The sequence below is a fragment of the Syngnathus typhle genome, linkage group LG13 (genome assembly GCF_033458585.1).
Source record: "Syngnathus typhle isolate RoL2023-S1 ecotype Sweden linkage group LG13, RoL_Styp_1.0, whole genome shotgun sequence".
NCBI classification, from domain to species: Eukaryota; Metazoa; Chordata; class Actinopteri; order Syngnathiformes; family Syngnathidae; genus Syngnathus; species Syngnathus typhle.
The window spans coordinates 3527775-3545037 of NC_083750.1; the positions used below are offsets into that span (position 1 = coordinate 3527775).

Sequence of the window (17263 nt, forward strand, 5' to 3'; positions counted from 1 at the left end):
GAGCTCTGCAAAGTGGCAACTCTTTGCTTTTATCTTCAAATCACTGATGAAAGATTCAATAGTCTCACCTTGCTTCTGATTTCGAGTGTGAAACTTGTGCCTTTCCATCGTCTTGTTGTGTTGTGGATTGCACATTTCTCGAAATTTTCGCTTGAGACATGTGGGGTCTTCCCGAGACTCGGCCGGGACCATAACGGCTCCATTTTCTCCTGGCGCTCTAACTTCCGCAGCGTATACAAATGAACGCTCCCGTTCAATGGCTTCTGCTCCTGCAAGGTTGAGGAGGATGTACGCTTTTGTCTTGGCAGGTTTATCCGCGTGTGCAGCCTCGATAAAAATGTCATATTCACTTTCAAAAATACGCCAATTCTCGGCAACGTCTCCTTCAAAAACAAGAGGGTCTGGCCTGCGAAATCCTTCCGCCATAGTCAGCCTTCACTTAATTCCCCTCGCACTTCGGAGCACGGCGAAGAAAAAAAACACCACTCAATACACAGAGGGCAGGTCCGAGACGTCTTCTGACACCATGTCGTTATGTGCGTCGAAGCAAGCACCATACGTTCAGAGGACAGCAGTTTAATAAACTCACACGAGGATTCAGAGAACCAAATCTATCACTTGGTTGCGTTACATCCGGGGAGCGAGAGCAGCTTCTTCGTCTCAGCTACGGTAGCCGTGCGGGACATTCTTTTAGCACAATACACAATCATGCAATTATCTACAGGAATAGTGGGATTTGTTTGAATGTCGGACTCCGTGGGCAAAATGTTCTAAATTAGGTGACCAATAGCTGGACAATCCTAAAAGGAGAAGAAAATGTTGCAAACTCAGTAATGAAACAATCTAAAGTGCAGTGAGGAGTGTTGAGAAGATTGGCTGCTTTTTAAATTAGTCAAATGGATGGTTTTTTACATATTTTTAGATTTCATTGTGTTAACACCAATGCAATCTATAAAGAATGCTGTTTGGGCTGATTGAAGCTCATCCCCATTTTGCTGTCAACACAGGTAAGTTGGAGTTAATTGAATTGCTCGATCAGCTCCTTGAAGCTAAACAAGAAGTCATGTTCATAAAAGACTAAGTCCGCTTGCATCGAAACACCCCACAAAAAATCAGCGTGGGTAGACCCATAAAAGGTCTCAGGAACCCATTGTGGTTGCGACAAACTTTGATGACAAAGATTGCTGACTCGCCACACTAGCCCTCATCATGAGTTACACTTTGCAAGATGAAATTTGATTGCAATATCTATCAGGACTTGAGTCACAAAAAAGTCTCAACAAATCAGACCCCCAAATAAACAGGAAACTTGCGCCTCCTACTGGTATAAATAAATAAATACACATATGTATGTATGTGTTCAAAGATATTGGCGCCGATGACTCCGCCACCGTTTGAGAAGCACACAAGCGTTCCAGTTTTGCTTGTTTTTGACCGGTTTTCATCTAAGAAGTGTCAGCCATCCTTCAAGCTGCACAACCAGAAATGTGAGGGCAAGTTCACAAAGCACGAACCGCCATGGCGAGTCCTGGCATGACTTCCATCAACAAGGAATTCAACTCAATTAAATGAGCAGGATAGGTATTATACCATACTGTTGCTATTTGAATGCCGTGGCAAGTTGTAATCGGTGAGTTGCGTTAGTTATGGGACAATAAATTAATAAAATAAAATAAAAGGACTGGGGACAGTCCTAGGCAAGCGGCGCATTTGCAGAAGCAGAACCCAAAGTGCAGGGAAAAAAAGACAGATCCAGTAAGGCCAATAAAAACATTTTTAATTGTGGATGCGCTGGACATTAAAGCCCTCTCTCTACATGTGACATATTTAAAGAAAAGAATTTCTTTTAGAAAAAAGTAGGTTGGTTTCACATTGTTTGCCATGTGCAACGAAAACATCCTAACACATCAAACAAACGACGCATCCTAAAAGCTTAACCCTCGTGGTCTGAGTTGTCCAGATGGATTTCAGGAACCAGGCTGTAGTATTCCATGGACTGAGTCATGTATGCTTTCTCCCAATCGTTTGAGTCTTTCAAAACTTCAGTCACAATAACGGCATCCAGCTCGGACTTGCCAGGCCTTCTTTCCTCGGACCCTGAAGGGAGCGACTCCACGGACCCCAGTGCGACTTCGTTGTCTTTGTTGGTGCTTCCCTGCACCTTCAAAGTCGGGACTCCTTCTTCGACGCTATTCGCCGACTTCTGCTGTGGCTCGCGGTCCACATTAGACCCAGTGCCTCTTTTGCTGGGGGTCCGTTTCTTAGTGAGACCGAACGCAGGAACCTCTTTTCTGCTCCTCCCGCAGCACCAGCACACCAGTAGGAGGGCGAGGATGAAAAGCGGGAGTGCGAGGAAGAGCACGGTGTGGCTGGCCGGCCGGCATGCGTCACTCAGCTTGGCCGAGTCCGCCGTCCGGCCCGCTAGGGTCCGGGGCGCAGCGCATGTCAGGTTCCTCGCTAGCTCCTCGGCCACCAGGATTTCCAGGAAGGAGCAGGAACACTCCCAGGGATTGCCGTCTAGCTCCAGGGTCCTAAGGATGGGCCTCTGGAGCACGGATGCCGGCAGGGAGCGTAGACGGTTCTCCTGCAGGTCTAACTGTAACAGGTTATCCGAGTCCTGCAGGAATCCCTCCGGGAGCTCCTCCAGAGCGTTCTGGCTCAGGTCCAGCACCTCCAGGCGGGGCTGTCCCGCTAGGAAGTAACTGGGTAAAGCTGCAATTTCATTCTGCGCTAAGTAGACCTTCTGCAGTAGGGACACACTGACGGTTGGTACCTCCAGGGAGGTGATGTTACATCTGGAGAGATCCAGAATACGAAGGCCAGAGTGGTTGGTCAGATGAGACCAGGGAACAAGGCCCAACGTGGAACCCGAGTAGTTGAGGCAGCAGACTCCGACAGGCACCTGGGAGGGGAACGCTGACAAAATGGCGGCCGGTGGGCACAAGCAGCCGCCGGAGAGTGCCGCCATCAGCAAGGGCAAGACGAAGGTGCGCCACCCACCAAGCATCTCTCACAAGGCAGAGGTGGACTCGTGATGCGCCAGACTTCTCAGAGGATGGCAGGTTGCTATGGAAGGGTCGGGCGTTGGCATGGCCTCATCGCTAAGGCTCGAGAACGTCGCATTGGGCTACAGAAGAGAAGCAGATGTGGAGGTTTATTCAGAATTACCTGTAGTCTCCGCTGGAATACATTTTACCCAAATCTTATTTAAATTGGAACAATTTGTCTTGTAAAGCACACAAAAGAACTTTTTGGAGACAAACACATTTTACCTATTACATTTTCTCTATCTCTTTAATATTTTTGTCATTTAAACATACTTTGTATCTATTTTTTAAAACACGTCACGGTCTTTTTTTTCCTGGATTCGATTCTACCAGTCTCATTGTTTTAAGAATACTGGAGGAGACCACTGTTTGAGGAAATACGGTATTCCTTTGTAGGGAGTAAGGGACTTCCTGTAACATGCGGAATGAACGTCCGCGGATGATTTTGAATGATTTGAATCTGGAAAAGCAAGATGACCTCACTCCCAAACAATGGCACATCCTCTCTCTTTTCTTGAAAACAACGGCACTGTACTCCTCCCGAACTGGAACACATCTAAAAAAAAAAAAAGGGTTTTATGACATTATTACGCATGTATGCGAGTCAGGATGAAGAATCCAAGCGTTTAAAACACGTTATTTTCCCTGATTAGCGTTGCTTAGTCAGTAACGACTTTGTTTTTATAACATGATTAAACATGCAAGTCAAGATGTTATTACCGTAATTTTTGGACTATAAGTTGCGTTTTTTTTTCATAGTTTGGGTGGGGGGGCGACTTATACTCAGGAGTGACTTATATATGTTTTTTTTTTCAAAAATTTTCAAAAAAAAAAGAAAAAGCGAAACCGCGTTAAACGAACTGCAATGTAGCAAGGGATTACTGTAATTTGAATTTCAAGTGACGACAGCAGCGATAATAAAGAGCTGTTTACCAAACCCTTGAACTTTGTTAATATATGTAGTTACCGTTTTTTTCCGTGTATAATGCGCGAAATTTAACAAATTTATTGTCCTAAAATCTGGGGTGCGCATTATACATGGGTACAATTTTTTTTTTTTTAATTTTCTTTTTTTTTTTAAGAAAATCATGGTACAAAGAAACCAACAACAGGACTGACCGACAAAAACGTGGAACAGAAAGACAGGGGGACATTACCAAAGACAGGAACAGAAACCAAACAGACATCATGACAGTAACACATGCAATGATCCGACGGTGAGCGAGGGGCAGACAGGACTTAAATACAAAACACGTTACATTGATTGAGGTGACACAGGAAGAGAGGGGCGACGCGAACAGAAACGATGGCAACCTAGACACATAGCAAAACTGGGGACAAGACATGACAAATCTCCCTCGAAATAAAACTTGAAATCACCTTTCTTCTTGTTGGTTGTCAATCGCGCATCGCATTCAGCCATCCTGCCCAACACACTTAGTCAGTAAAATTCGTAATTGACGACACATCGTTTGATGCGATGGTGCAATCCTTGATGGTGTGTTATTGTCAAATATTGTTTGTTTTTTAATCTCCATCGCGGACCGGACGTCATACCGAGGCAGTATCACTGCGCATGCGCACTATGGATCCGATGCGAATAGTCCTCTTCTCTTCTTGACTGACAATGAATGTGATAGTTTAATACAATCAGCAAATAACAAAATGCGTATTACAGGTAATATTATATTTCACAACACTTTGCCTTGTTCCTTTCGTCTCTGCTGTTCACTACAAACACGCTCCATACGAACGCAATGCTCTTGTATCAGACGCTTGCTCGATCACCTGCTCGTTTGCTGTCACAATGTACCCTACACAAATCTGAAACATTTGTTGCGGCTCCGAGTCACGACGAGGGGCAAGTTTTGGTTTCCAAGGGTGTTTTTATTCCTCTTCAACGTCTCTCCCATACAGAGCTGCCTTTTTCACGTCCGCACGCCTTTTTCACATGTCCGCACTGATCGCGGTGGTGCCTTTACAGCCAGTCGGAGAAATCAACGCCAACAAATGAAATTACATCCAGCCTAGTTAAGACCATACCAAAGACTATAAAAATGGGACCCATTGCCTCCCTGCGTGTGTGACGATCATTGGGACTTAAAAAATAAAAATAAATAAATAAAATAAAATTGGGTGCGTATTATACATGGGTACAGGCTTTTTTCCAGCATCAACATGCCATTTTTAGGGTGCGTATTATACATGGGGGCGCATTATACACGGAAAAAAACGGTATTTGGTAGTTCTGTGGAATAACGACGAGGCTCACGTCAGGGCGCACGCGCGGCGATGTTGACAAAGGACGAGGAATTTGATCGATGGATTTAATGATTTAGAGTGCACAGATGGTTTGATAACATTATTGCTTATATAATAGTTATTTGATATATAATTTATATATCGTTATATGGGCCTGTGGAATATTTTGAAGTGCAAGAGCCGTTAGCGGCGCGCACGCATTGTTGACAAAGGACGATTGATGGATTTAATGAATTGGAGTGACGCAGATGGTTTTATTAACGTGTTATTTATGTGATAGTTGTTTGAATAACTCAGAATTTTACGTCAGGGCCGTTCTCAGCTCTTAGTTTGTGTTTATGTCACGTTAGCATAGCTATCGTTTAGCCTGTTGTTGCTCGTTCATGACTGTTCTTGGTGTTGGATTTTGTCGAATAAATTGCCCCCCAAAATGCGACTTATACTCCGGAGCGACTTTTATATATATGTTTTTTTTTTCGCTTTTTTGGGCATTTTATGGCTGGTGCGACTTTTAGTCCGAAAATTACGGTATATATATTATGAGCATTTCTAGGCTTATTTCAACGGGCCACATCAAATGCTTTCTGTGGTCCTTGTGCTTTACGTTGCACACCCTAATTTTTAAAGAAACAGTAAGGCAGATTTGGATGCGCTGCAGACATGTGCCAGATCAGACATTAGACTCTAATGATTAGAGTGATACTTACCTGAGGCGGCCATGCAGTGAGAAGACAACAGCCGATTATTGGGATTTGGATTTCCATATAATGGGAATTTCCAGAGAAGTTCCGAGAAGAACCAAGCTCCCCTTTTGACTGATAGTGAAACCTCACCTTCTTTTACTTTTTCCTCCTCTTTCTCCTCCTCTTTGTACGGAAGGGGATTAGGGCCATAACTCTAAAAAAAAACAGATTCCTGTCACCGCCCCTTTATTTCTTCACTGGCCCTAGTACTCCTCCGCAAGAACCCAATTCAAGAAGTTAGCAAAATTAAAGCTTTCTGATTCCAAATGTATACACATTTTGCGAGACGACAAACACTAGAATAGTTTAGTATGTATTTTTTGCAATTAAAAACATGTTCTGCTCACTTCAAACATTCTTCATCGTGCACATTTCTTTGTCAATTTGCTTCTTATTTTGGAATCCGTCGCAGGATGTGCATCTCATTTTGGTGCGGGATGTTCTTGCTGATGGTCAGCAAGTCAGACAGACAGTCCGGGGCTTGGCATTTTTCTCTTCACATTCTGTTGGGGGCTGCGGTTGAAAAGAAAAAAGAAAAAGTTGCAACCATGACGAGACAAAGACAGTGAGTGAATATTGACGTGGAATGAATTAAGTCACTTAGGCGACCCATCATGGCGATAAGGGAGCTTAAAGTTTGTCTTTTAGGGGTAAGTGGCACGTTCTTTTTTCTCCCCTCCATTTTGGGGAAACTCCTTTGATGTACAATACCGTACTTCTTTTATTTTTGTTTTAAGGTAGACATGACCGCGATCTAACCAGCGATCTGCAAAATCGACTTTCTGTACGAAACATCTGAAACTATAACCTGTTGATGGCTATTTGAAGTTGACCCCCCAAAAAAACCCTCATCAGCTGACAATTTGGAAACATTTTCGTAGCGTCCTGACGTTTTGTGACGTCATTACCGCCGACTTGACGTTTGACTTTTTGGGTCATTTTATGAGATTAACGTCCAGACAAAAATATAATTTTATACATTCAATTATTTTATCTAAGTTCATAGATGCTTATTTATGCGCACGAAACGTATATGTAATTTTTGGATAATTTTTCTTAGGAAAATTTGCATTATTCACTGGATATTTACAATGTTGTAGAATGTTTTCATTTTGTATAAAACTTTATCATGCATTTTTCAATTTAATAGAAAATCTCAAATAGAAAATATGCTGTTATGATTTTTTGAATAGTAGAGTCATTTTTAGAAATACATTATCTCAAAGAAATAGGATACATAATGGTGCTCTTTGGTTATGCATTTCAAAGTCAGTCTGCTTTATTGTCAACGTCTTCACATGCCGAGACACACAAAGAGATCGAAATTACGTTTCGTTATCTTGCATGATTGTGGTCTCAGAGATTTTACTCAATGACTCATCATCTTGGCTGACTTTGTGTGTGCTTATGTGTGTGTAGGACACCGGTGTGGGAAAATCCAGCATTGTGTGTCGCTTCGTCCAGGATCACTTTGACCACAACATTAGCCCCACGATAGGGTGAGCATAGAGCACAGCCAGTGTAGTACTATTGGAATTCATTTTCCTTGGAGGAAATAGTAGAAGTAATATATTCCAAAGTCAAACTGTTACCATCATTAATTCTTTTCTAAACTGTACAGGTTTAACATTCTCAGCCATCATACATGTGATAAGACATTATGGTGTCGCATGCATGTCACTCCCTAGAGCCTCATTCCTGACCAAGACAGTGCCATCCGGAAGCGAGCTGCATAAATTTCTGATTTGGGACACGGCGGGACAGGAGCGGGTGACATACTTTTTTTTTCCTCCCCCTTTCCTTTTCTGGTTGTCATATACATACTTTGATTTCTCCCGCATGCCCCATCATGTATCGTGTTCTCTTGTGACCGTCTTGCTGTCGGCCGTGAAACGTCATCATCTGCCATAGCGTTTAAGATCACGAGGACATTGCTAGCCCAGCGTCACATTCATTTGACCACAGGGAAAATAGTGAACACATTGAACATTTGCTCATGGTGGAAGTTAGCGGTTTGCTAATACGTAACTGGGGGCATCAGTTACCCGCCACGCAGATGGTAGAGCTCGTAGTAACCCTCTAAATCTTGATTAACTATTTGTGCTGACAGTAATGAATAACATCAAAATGGTATCGAATGATGACTCTTTGTAAAAACTTAATAAATATGCTGACTGAAAAGTTATGGATCATTTAAGTCAAGTTAATTTCAGTCTTTTTTTCGCCTTTGTAGTTCCACTCATTAGCACCAATGTACTACAGAGGATCAGCTGCTGCTGTCATCGTCTATGATATCACTAAACTGGTAAGATCCTGGTTGCGGCTTACCTTTTGGCATCAGTTTTAGGGTTGTGCGTGAGCCCATTACTGCTCTATGTAACTGCAACACAGAGTGGAGGGAAGGAAGTTGACCTGGTAATTTTCTGCCAACTTTGCTTGCAGGACTCTTTCCAGACATTAAAGAAGTGGGTGAAGGAGCTGAAGGAACATGGGCCCGAGGACATTGTTGTTGCTATTGCAGGGAACAAGAACGACTTAGGAGATATCAGGTCGGCTACTCGTGGTTGTTGTACTAATTGTAGTACCTCGACGGAGTGATGTGAGATGAGTGTTATGAGTGTAGTCTCTGAATGATCTTAACTCATAAATTAAGGCACCACTGTTTGTCCAAAAAAAAGATCCTCACCTATTTTATATCTGACATTGTAGGGAAGTCCCAATGAAGGAGGCCAAGGAGTTTGCTGAATCCATTGCCGCCATCTTCATCGAGACCAGCGCCAGGAATGCCGTAAACGTGGAGGAACTCTTCCAGAAGATCAGTAGGTTCCATGCCACTTCATCCCTAAACCGATTTGAATGGGAACACCCGTTTAATCAAACCGAATGACAAACAACGTTACATTTTAAAATGTGCCGCACTCTTATATGAGAAGTGCAGACCAGGTATAAATCAGTTTAATGCTGCTGATGATTTGTTGTTTCTTTGAATGTTATCATCTTGACTAGGCTTTGGAGGGCTTTTATGTGTTACTTATTAATGAACAATTGTGCAATATTGAAACGAATCTAAAGCCCATCTCACCTTTTATGGAGAAGTGCACACACACCCTTATTATGTACCCAGCAATATGTGTTGTGTCACTGATTTATTATAAACCATTATTTTATTAAAACAATCAAGGATTTGCTGCACTTCCAAAACACCATTTTGACACCTTTTTATTCCAGGCAAACAGATCCCGCCGCTAGAAAACCTCGACGTGGAAAGCACAGAGTCGTTCAAGCTGACCCGACAGCCTGCTCCGTCCACCAGGAGGTGCTGCTAGAACATCTACAGACTGTCAAGGTCACAGCCGCCATGCAAAACATCTCATGCTTAGTTTCACATGTATTACAAGGTATTGGAACCACTATGAAAAGAAAAAGAAAAGAAGCACTTTTATATTCTAGATTTTTTCTCAAAAATAGCAATAACGTAAAAAAAAAGAAGTTGAATAAAAAATGTGTAGTTTTACAAGAATAAGTTTTACAAGAATAAGGCAACTTCATGAAGTTTGGCCTTAATACTCAAATGTGACATAACCTCAGTTATCTAACAAAAGAATAACTTTTTTTTTTTTTTAGTAACTCATATATTGCCCTCTTTTGCTGCATTGCAAAGCATTTCCATCCCATTAGCTCTCATTACCCTCAATGCACTGTGGCTCTTCAGTGGCGCAGCAACATACAATTTTTATGCACATGCACTTGTGTAGCACACGCACACATACGCACACACACGCACACACACTTGCACACACACTTGCACACACACTTGCACAGACAAATATTTATGCACTTGTATAAGAGGTAACCGTAATAGTTGCATGGTTAGTACGGCGCCCCCTGCTGGAATATTATGACCGTCCCCTTTGCTACAGTTGTTTACATGCTGAATGAACTACAGATGAACACATTGTGTCAAGTGCATTTAGTCTTTGCATGAAGAGACTTGCCTCATAAGCAGTGATTGGTTTTATCAACATTTTTACCTTTTGTACAAGTGTAAAACCAAGTTAAAAACAGTTTAATAAAACGGAAATAAAGTCAAAGCAAGCGCTCATTAACTGAGTTCATCTTTTAGATGCTCACTGAGCTGAAGTGTTGTTCCACTGTGGAATATCCGCTGTTTACTGTTGTGTGCTTTCATTACAGAGAATACAACATGTGTTTTCCATGTATTATATTTTGTATTTCTACCCCAGAAGGGGAATTTTTTAATATTACCTTTAAAAAAAAAAAAAAAAAAGACTAATGAGCATGTAAGAAAGTCTTTAAATACAATGAACTAACAAATAAACAATATAATTTTAAAGAAGAAATTAGGTTTTTTAATCACAATATGTTCTATGCATCCTCATTCGTCTAAACCTGATATTCTGATTAATTTTGCATTAATCATAAAAGTCCATCCATTTTTAGCCATCTCAGAGGGCTTGCCATTCTGCCTTGAACCGCCACCTGCTGTTGACTGACAATAACATCACAGTGCCTGAGGGCTCAGGAAGGACTTTTTCTGGGTTTGCTCATGTCACATTGGCAAGATCATCCCTTAGACCAGTGGTCCCCAACCTTTTTTGCGCCACGGACCGGTTACGTGTCAGAAATATTTTCGCAGACCGGCCTTCATATAAATAAATAATACATTTATAATAAATATATAAACTCACCATTACGTTGAATTAGTGGGAGCACTCAGCTTGTTTCTCGGAAACGATCCCATCGAGGCGTAATCGGACACAATGACACCCGAAGTGGTTAAGGTTTGTCTTTTAAGACAGGATGCTTGGTCTCCACTTGCCGAAGCAGTTTTGAAGGCTTCATTGCCTCGTTAGCTAGCCTGTCGCCACATATTATGCAGAGTGGGATTGGCGCGTCAGAGTCACCTGTAGCAATAAATCCATATTTTAAGTCGGACTCCAGAAATTTTCTTTTAAATGCAGCTTTCCTTTTCTTAGAATTCGTAGCCTCTTCTTCCGTCTCCTCATTGGGCTTTTTTCCCTTTCCAAAGAAGTATTCCAAACATCTCTGTTTCTTGCTCATATTTGCTTGCTTCGCGGGCTCGAGTGAGATGAAATGTCACGTGACCGAGACGAGCGTCTTGACCTGAACCGACGGATGTAATTGGGAGAGAATCGACATTTTTTTTTATATTTTTCAAAATACATTCGGCTTGGCGGCCCGGTACCAAATGACCCACGGACCAGTACCGGTCCCCAGACCGGGGCTTGGGGACCCCTGCCTTAGACACTGTGACGTCATTTTCAGTCGACAGCAAGTTGCAAAATGGCCGCCCCCTTAGATAGATAAAAATACGAGTGGATTTTTCTGCTTAATCCATATTCCCCAAATGCAATATCAAATCCAAATTCAGTGTTTATGCTCGTAGGGGCACATAGAACATACTGTAAAGATTTTTGACTTGACTTCCCCTTTAAAGTGTGTTTTTAAATAAGTTTGTATCATCAGTTTATTTCATCCATGCTGGATTTATTGTTAGTATGCAATGAAGCGATCTTGCGAAACATACTGGATGTCAAATTACCGTTTTTTCCCATGTATAATGCGCCCCCATGTTTAATACGCACCCTAAAAATGGCATGTTGATGCTGGGAAAAAAGCCTGTACCCATGTATAATACGCACCCAAATTTTGACTCCTACTTAAGTCCGTGAACGTAAAATTATTTCAGAAAAAAGATCATCTTTGGGAACAACCGGATGTTATTCTGCCGGTCAGTATCACTGCGCATGCGCTAGCATACTCAATAGCGAAGAAATGTTTCGGATTTGTGTAGGGTACATTGTGACAGCATACGAGCAGGTGATCTAGCAAGCGTCTGATACGAGAGCATTGTGTTCGTATGGAGCGTGTTTGAAGTGAACAGCAGAGAAGAAAGCGCATCTGTAATGGCGGCCTCCGTATGATATCCGGATTTAAAAAAAAAAAAAAAATTTTTTTTTTTGTACCCATGTATAATGCGCACCCCAGATTATACATGGAAAAAAACGGTAGTTGATATTCCCAAAAGTGCCTCTATGCATGAAAGCTGATTTATCAAATGACGTAGAGCTTCCTTGAAGGTGCTCTAACTTGTTTATGCATCTAATCAGTGTACTGTAATAAAATTGTAATTATTTACTCTTATTGTCTCTTACCCTTTTATTTTATCATAGTTTGTTCATTTGATAACAGGATTACATTCAGTTTACTTACTCAGATTGGGGCCAAGGGAGGACACTTTGGTGCAGAGCCATCTTGAAAATTTGTAGCATTTTAGTCATTTTTGAATGCAAACAGATGAAGTTGTCAATTTCTTCACATGTCAAGACACACAAAGAGATCGAAATTACGTTCCCACTATCCCACGGTGACAAGACATAGTATACAATATACATACAAGTAAACAACACAAAAAGTAAAAACAAGAAGGCACAAACAAGGAATAAATAAGAGTGATGAATACATAATAAATAAACAAATAACATAATAAACTAGAATTTTGCAATTTCTGGAGAAATTGCGTGTGAAGGCGAAATGTATGAATAACTTTTTCGGGGAATGCTGCCGAACGATGTTGAAACGTGTTGAATTACTTGAGAAATGTAGAATATTTGGAGAATTTGTGGTGAATTTCAAAATTGAAAGTTTGGAATATTTGGTAAGTGGGAAGTTGTGGAATAGGTAGGCAAAAGATGAACAGTTGAAAGTTGGAATGGGTTGAATCGGTAGAAAAATGTAGAAGTTAGAGTAGAAAAAGGAAATTTTGGAGAATTTGGTTGAATTTTAAATTTGGAATTGTTGGTAAGTGGGAAGTTGTGGAATAGGTAGGCAAAAGATGAACAGTTGAAAGTTGGAACGGGTTGAATCAGTTAAAAAATGTAGAAGTTAGAGCAAATGTTGAATCCCCATAGAGAATGAATGGGAAAATAAAAAAAAGCAATTGCGCCAAAATCTTTCTAAATTTGGAACAAAACAAAAAAAACGGCCTCAAGAGGTTCACTTTTGGGGTAAAAATGTTGAAACGGGTTAAATCGGACAAAAAACGAAAAAGTTAGCCTAAATGTAGCTATTTGGGGCACTAAGTGTTGAAATAAGGCCACTTCCGGTTTGATTCGGGTCATTTCCGGTCTAATTTGGGTCACTTCCGGTTTATTTGGGTCACTTCCGGTTTAAAACAGGTCACTTCCGGTTTAGCTGAGGTCACTTCCGGTTTATTTGGGGTCACTTCCGGTCTAAAAAGGTCACTTCCGGTTCATTTGGGGTTACTTCCGGTTTACCAGAGGTCACTTCCGGTCTATTTGGGGTCACTTCCGGTCTATTTGGGGTCACTTCCGGTTTATTTGGGCCACTTCCGGTTTAATTCGGGTCACTTCCGGTTCGTCTGAGGTCACTTCCGGTTTATCAGGGGTCATTTCCGGTCTAAAAGGGTCACTTACGGTACATTTGGGGTCACTTCCGGTTTGATTTGGGGTCACTTCCGGTTAACCAGAGGTAACTTCCGGTCTATTTGGGGTCACTTCCGGTCTATTTGGGGTCACTTCCGGTTTATTTGGGTCACTTCCGGTTTAAAACAGGTCACTTCCGGTCTAGCTGAGGTCACTTCCGGTTTATTTGGGGTCATTTCCGGTCTAAAAAGGTAACTTCCGGTTCATTTTGGGTCACTTCCGGTTTGATTTGGGGTCACTTCCGGTTTACCAGAGGTCACTTCCGGTCTATTTGGGGTCACTTCCGGTCTATTTGGGGTCACTTCCGGTTTATTTGGGTCACTTCCGGTTTAATTTGGGTCACTTCCGGTTCGTCTGAGGTCACTTCCGGTTTATTAGGGGTCATTTCCGGTCTAAAAAGGCCACTTCCGGTACATTTGGGGTCACTTCCGGTTTGATTTGGGGTCTCTTCCGGTTTACCTGAGGTCACTTCCGGTCTATTTGGGGTCACTTTCGGTTTGATCTGGGGCACTTCCGGTTCATTTTGGGTTCATTGGGGGCACTTGAGGGTCAATCCAAGATGGCCGCCACACTGGAATTGGGGGTCAAGGGTTGAATGTGTAGGCGTAGTGGAAGTGGGGGTGAATGGGAGTGAATGTGGGAAGCATAAGGTGAATGCATTTGGAATGGGTTGAATCGGTTGAAAAATGTAGAAATTAGAGTGGAATAACGGAATTTGAGAGAATTTTGGTTGAATTTCAAATTAGAGAATTTGGAATTTTTGGTAAGTGGGAAGTTGTGGAATAGGTAGGCAAAAGATGAACAGTTGAAAGTTGGAATGGGTTGAATCGGTTGAAAAATGTAGAAGTTAGAGGTGAAACACGAAATTTTGTGAAATGTGGAATGTGCCATTAAGAATGGATGGGGAAAAATTTGTCGGAATTTTGGGAATCTTGCGGAATCGGAAAATTTTCGGAATGAGAAAAATACAAGCGCTCATGTCGTGAATATTTGGAATACGTGAAAAGTGGAATGGAGTGAATCGGATGAATTTTGTGGAAGAAGAAGCGGGACAAAAAAGTGGCGGGAATAAAATAGAATAATAATAATAACTAGAATTTTGCAATTTCTGGAGAAATTGCGTGTGAAGGCGAAATGTATGAATAACTTTTTCGGGGAATGCTGCCGAACGATGTTGAAACGTGTTGAATTACTTGAGAAATGTAGAATATTTGGAGAATTTGTGGTGAATTTCAAAATTGAAAGTTTGGAATATTTGGTAAGTGGGAAGTTGTGGAATAGGTAGGCAAAAGATGAACAGTTGAAAGTTGGAATGGGTTGAATCGGTTGAAAAATGTAGAATTTAGAGTAGAAAAACGAAATTTTGGAGAATTTGGTTGAATTTCGAATTTGGAATTTTTGGTAAGTGGGAAGTTGTGGAATAGGTAGGCAAAAGATGTACAGTTGAAAGTTGGAACGGGTTGAATCAGTTAAAAAATGTAGAAGTTAGAGCAAATGTTGAATCCCCATAGAGAATGAATGGGAAAATAAAAAAAGCAATTGCGCCAAAATCTTTCTAAATTTGGAACAAAACAAAAAAAACGGCCTCAGGAGATTCACTTTTGGGGTAAAAATGTTGAAAGGGGTTAAATCAGACAAAAAACGAAAAAGTTAGCGCAAATGTAGCTATTTGGGCCACTCAGTGTTGAAATAAGGTCACTTCCGGTTTGATTCGGGTCACTTCCGGTCTAGTTTGGGTCACTTCCGGTTTATTTGGGTCACTTCCGGTTTAAAACAGGTCACTTCCGGTTTAGCTGAGGTCACTTCCGGTTTATTTGGGGTCACTTCCGGTCTAAAAAGGGCACTTCCGGTTCATTTGGGGTCACTTCCGGTTTGATTTAGGGTCACTTCCGGTTTACCAGAGGTCACTTCCGGTCTATTTGGGGTCACTTCCGGTTTATTTGGGTCACTTCCGGTTTAATTTGGGTCACTTCCGGTTCGTCTGAGGTCACTTCCTGTTTATTAGGGGTCATTTCCGGTCTAAAAAGGTCACTTCCGGTACGTTTGGGGTCACTTCCGGTTTGATTTGGGGTCACTTCCGGTTTACCTGAGGTCACTTCCGGTCTATTTGGGGTCACTTTCGGTTTGATTTGGGGCACTTCCGGTTCATTTTGGGTTCATTGGGGGCACTTGAGGGTCAATCCAAGATGGCCGCCACACTGGAATTGGGGGTCAAGGGTTGAATGTGTAAGCGTAGTGGAAGTGGGGGTGAATGGGAGTGAATGTGGTAAGCATAAGATGAATAAAGGGAATAAATGTGGAATGGGTTGAATCGGTCGAAAAATGTAGAAATTAGAGTGGAAAAACGAAATTTTGGAGAATTTGGTTGAATTTCAAATGTGAAAGTTCGGAATTTTTGGTAAGTGGGAAGTTGTGGAATAGGTAGGCAAAAGATGAACAGTTGAAAGTTGGAATGGGTTGAATCGGTTGAAAAATGTAGAAATTAGAGTGGAAAAACTGAATTTTGGAGAATTTTGGTTGAATTTCAAATTTGAAAATTTGGAATTTTTGGTAAGTGGGAAGTTGTGGAATAGGTAGGCAAAAGATGAACAGTTGAAAGTTGGAATGGGTTGAATCGGTTGAAAAATGTAGAAATTAGATTAGAAAAACGGAATTTGAGAGAATTTTGGTTGAATTTCAAATTTGAAAATTTGGAATTTTTGGTAAGTGGGAAGTTGTGGAATAGGTAGGCAAAAGATGAACAGTTGAAAGTTGGAATGGGTTGAATCGGTTGAAAAATGTAGAAATTAGATTAGAAAAACGGAATTTGAGAGAATTTTGGTTGAATTTCAAATTTGAAAATTTGGAATTTTTGGTAAGTGGGAAGTTGTGGAATAGGTAGGCAAAAGATGAACAGTTGAAAGTTGGAATGGGTTGAATCGGTTGAAAAATGTAGAAGTTAGAGGTGAAAAACGAAATTTTGTGAAATGTCGAATGTGCCATTAAGAATGGATGGGGAAAAATTTGTCGGAATTTTGGGAATTTTGCGGAATCGGAAAATTTTCGGAACGAGAAAAATGGAAGCGCTCATCGCGTGAATATTTGGAATACGTGGAAAGTGGAATGGAGTGAATCGGATGAATTATGTGGAAGATGAAAGTGGACAAAAAAGTGTGGAGAATAAAAGAGAATAATAATAATAACTAGAATTTTGCAATTTCTGGAGAAATTGCGTGTGAAGGCGAAATGTATGAATAACTTTTTCGGGGAATGCTGCCGAACGATGTTGAAACGTGTTGAATTACTTGAGAAATGTAGAATATTTGGAGAATTTGTGGTGAATTTCAAAATTGAAAGTTTGGAATATTTGGTAAGTGGGAAGTTGTGGAATAGGTAGGCAGAAGATGAACAGCTGAAAGTTGGAATGGGTTGAATCGGTTGAAAAATGTAGAAATTAGAGTAGAAAAACGAAATTTTGGAGAATTTGGTTGAATTTCGAATTTGGAATTTTTGGTAAGTGGGAAGTTGTGGAATAGGCAGGCAAAAGATGTACAGTTGAAAGTTGGAACGGGTTGAATCAGTTGAAAAATATAGAAGTTAGAGCAAATGTTGAATCCCCATAGAGAATGAATGGGAAAATAAAAAAAGCAATTGCGCCAAAATCTTTCTAAATTTGGAAAAAAAACAAAAAACGGCCTCAAGAGGTTCACTTTTGGGGTAAAAATGTTGAAACGGGTTAAATCGG

The 17263-nt window shown here is 41.2% G+C and overlaps 2 protein-coding genes across 11 annotated transcripts; one reads left to right on the forward strand and one right to left on the reverse strand.

Moving 5' to 3' along the window:
• Window positions 1-1756: 1756 nt before the first annotated feature.
• Window positions 1757-6194, reverse strand: si:ch211-106k21.5 (leucine-rich repeat and transmembrane domain-containing protein 2). Of its 9 annotated transcripts, none has more exons than XR_009717655.1 (4): window positions 6017-6194; window positions 3531-3603; window positions 3015-3127; window positions 1757-2916 (listed from the first exon to the last, which is right to left on the reverse strand). XR_009717655.1 is itself a non-coding variant. In XM_061295620.1 (4 exons), the coding sequence occupies exons 3-4, from the start codon at window positions 3005-3007 to the stop codon at window positions 1934-1936; spliced, it is 990 nt and encodes a 329-aa protein (XP_061151604.1). In that variant the 5' UTR covers window positions 3008-3127; window positions 3526-3603; window positions 6017-6194; the 3' UTR covers window positions 1757-1933. The 9 variants fall into 9 exon arrangements, 7 of the variants coding, with proteins under 7 accessions (XP_061151604.1, XP_061151601.1, XP_061151600.1 ...); XR_009717654.1 differs by having other exon boundaries at window positions 3526-3603; XM_061295620.1 differs by having other exon boundaries at window positions 3001-3127; window positions 3526-3603.
• Window positions 6195-6472: 278 nt separating this feature from the next.
• rab31 (RAB31, member RAS oncogene family) lies at window positions 6473-12238 on the forward strand. 2 transcript variants are annotated; one of them, XM_061295634.1, is made up of 7 exons: window positions 6473-6702; window positions 7472-7551; window positions 7741-7822; window positions 8286-8357; window positions 8495-8601; window positions 8762-8871; window positions 9281-12238. In XM_061295634.1, exons 1-7 carry the CDS (start codon window positions 6667-6669, stop codon window positions 9376-9378), a joined length of 585 nt encoding a protein of 194 aa, XP_061151618.1. In that variant the 5' UTR covers window positions 6473-6666; the 3' UTR covers window positions 9379-12238. The 2 variants fall into 2 exon arrangements, with proteins under 2 accessions (XP_061151618.1, XP_061151619.1); XM_061295635.1 differs by lacking the exon at window positions 6473-6702 and having other exon boundaries at window positions 7674-7822.
• Window positions 12239-17263: the final 5025 nt, after the last annotated feature.

Excerpts from the sequence above, each read along its gene's own strand:
- si:ch211-106k21.5 (XM_061295618.1), bottom strand. The coding sequence starts at position 3,007 with ATGCTTGGTGGGTGGCGCACCTTCGTCTTGCCCTTGCTGATGGCGGCA.
- rab31 (XM_061295634.1), top strand. The coding sequence starts at position 6,667 with ATGGCGATAAGGGAGCTTAAAGTTTGTCTTTTAGGG. Across the intron at positions 8,358-8,494 it reads TCTATGATATCACTAAACTG|GACTCTTTCCAGACATTAAA; the intron begins GTAAGATCCTGG and ends CTTTGCTTGCAG. Across the intron at positions 8,602-8,761 it reads AACGACTTAGGAGATATCAG|GGAAGTCCCAATGAAGGAGG; the intron begins GTCGGCTACTCG and ends CTGACATTGTAG.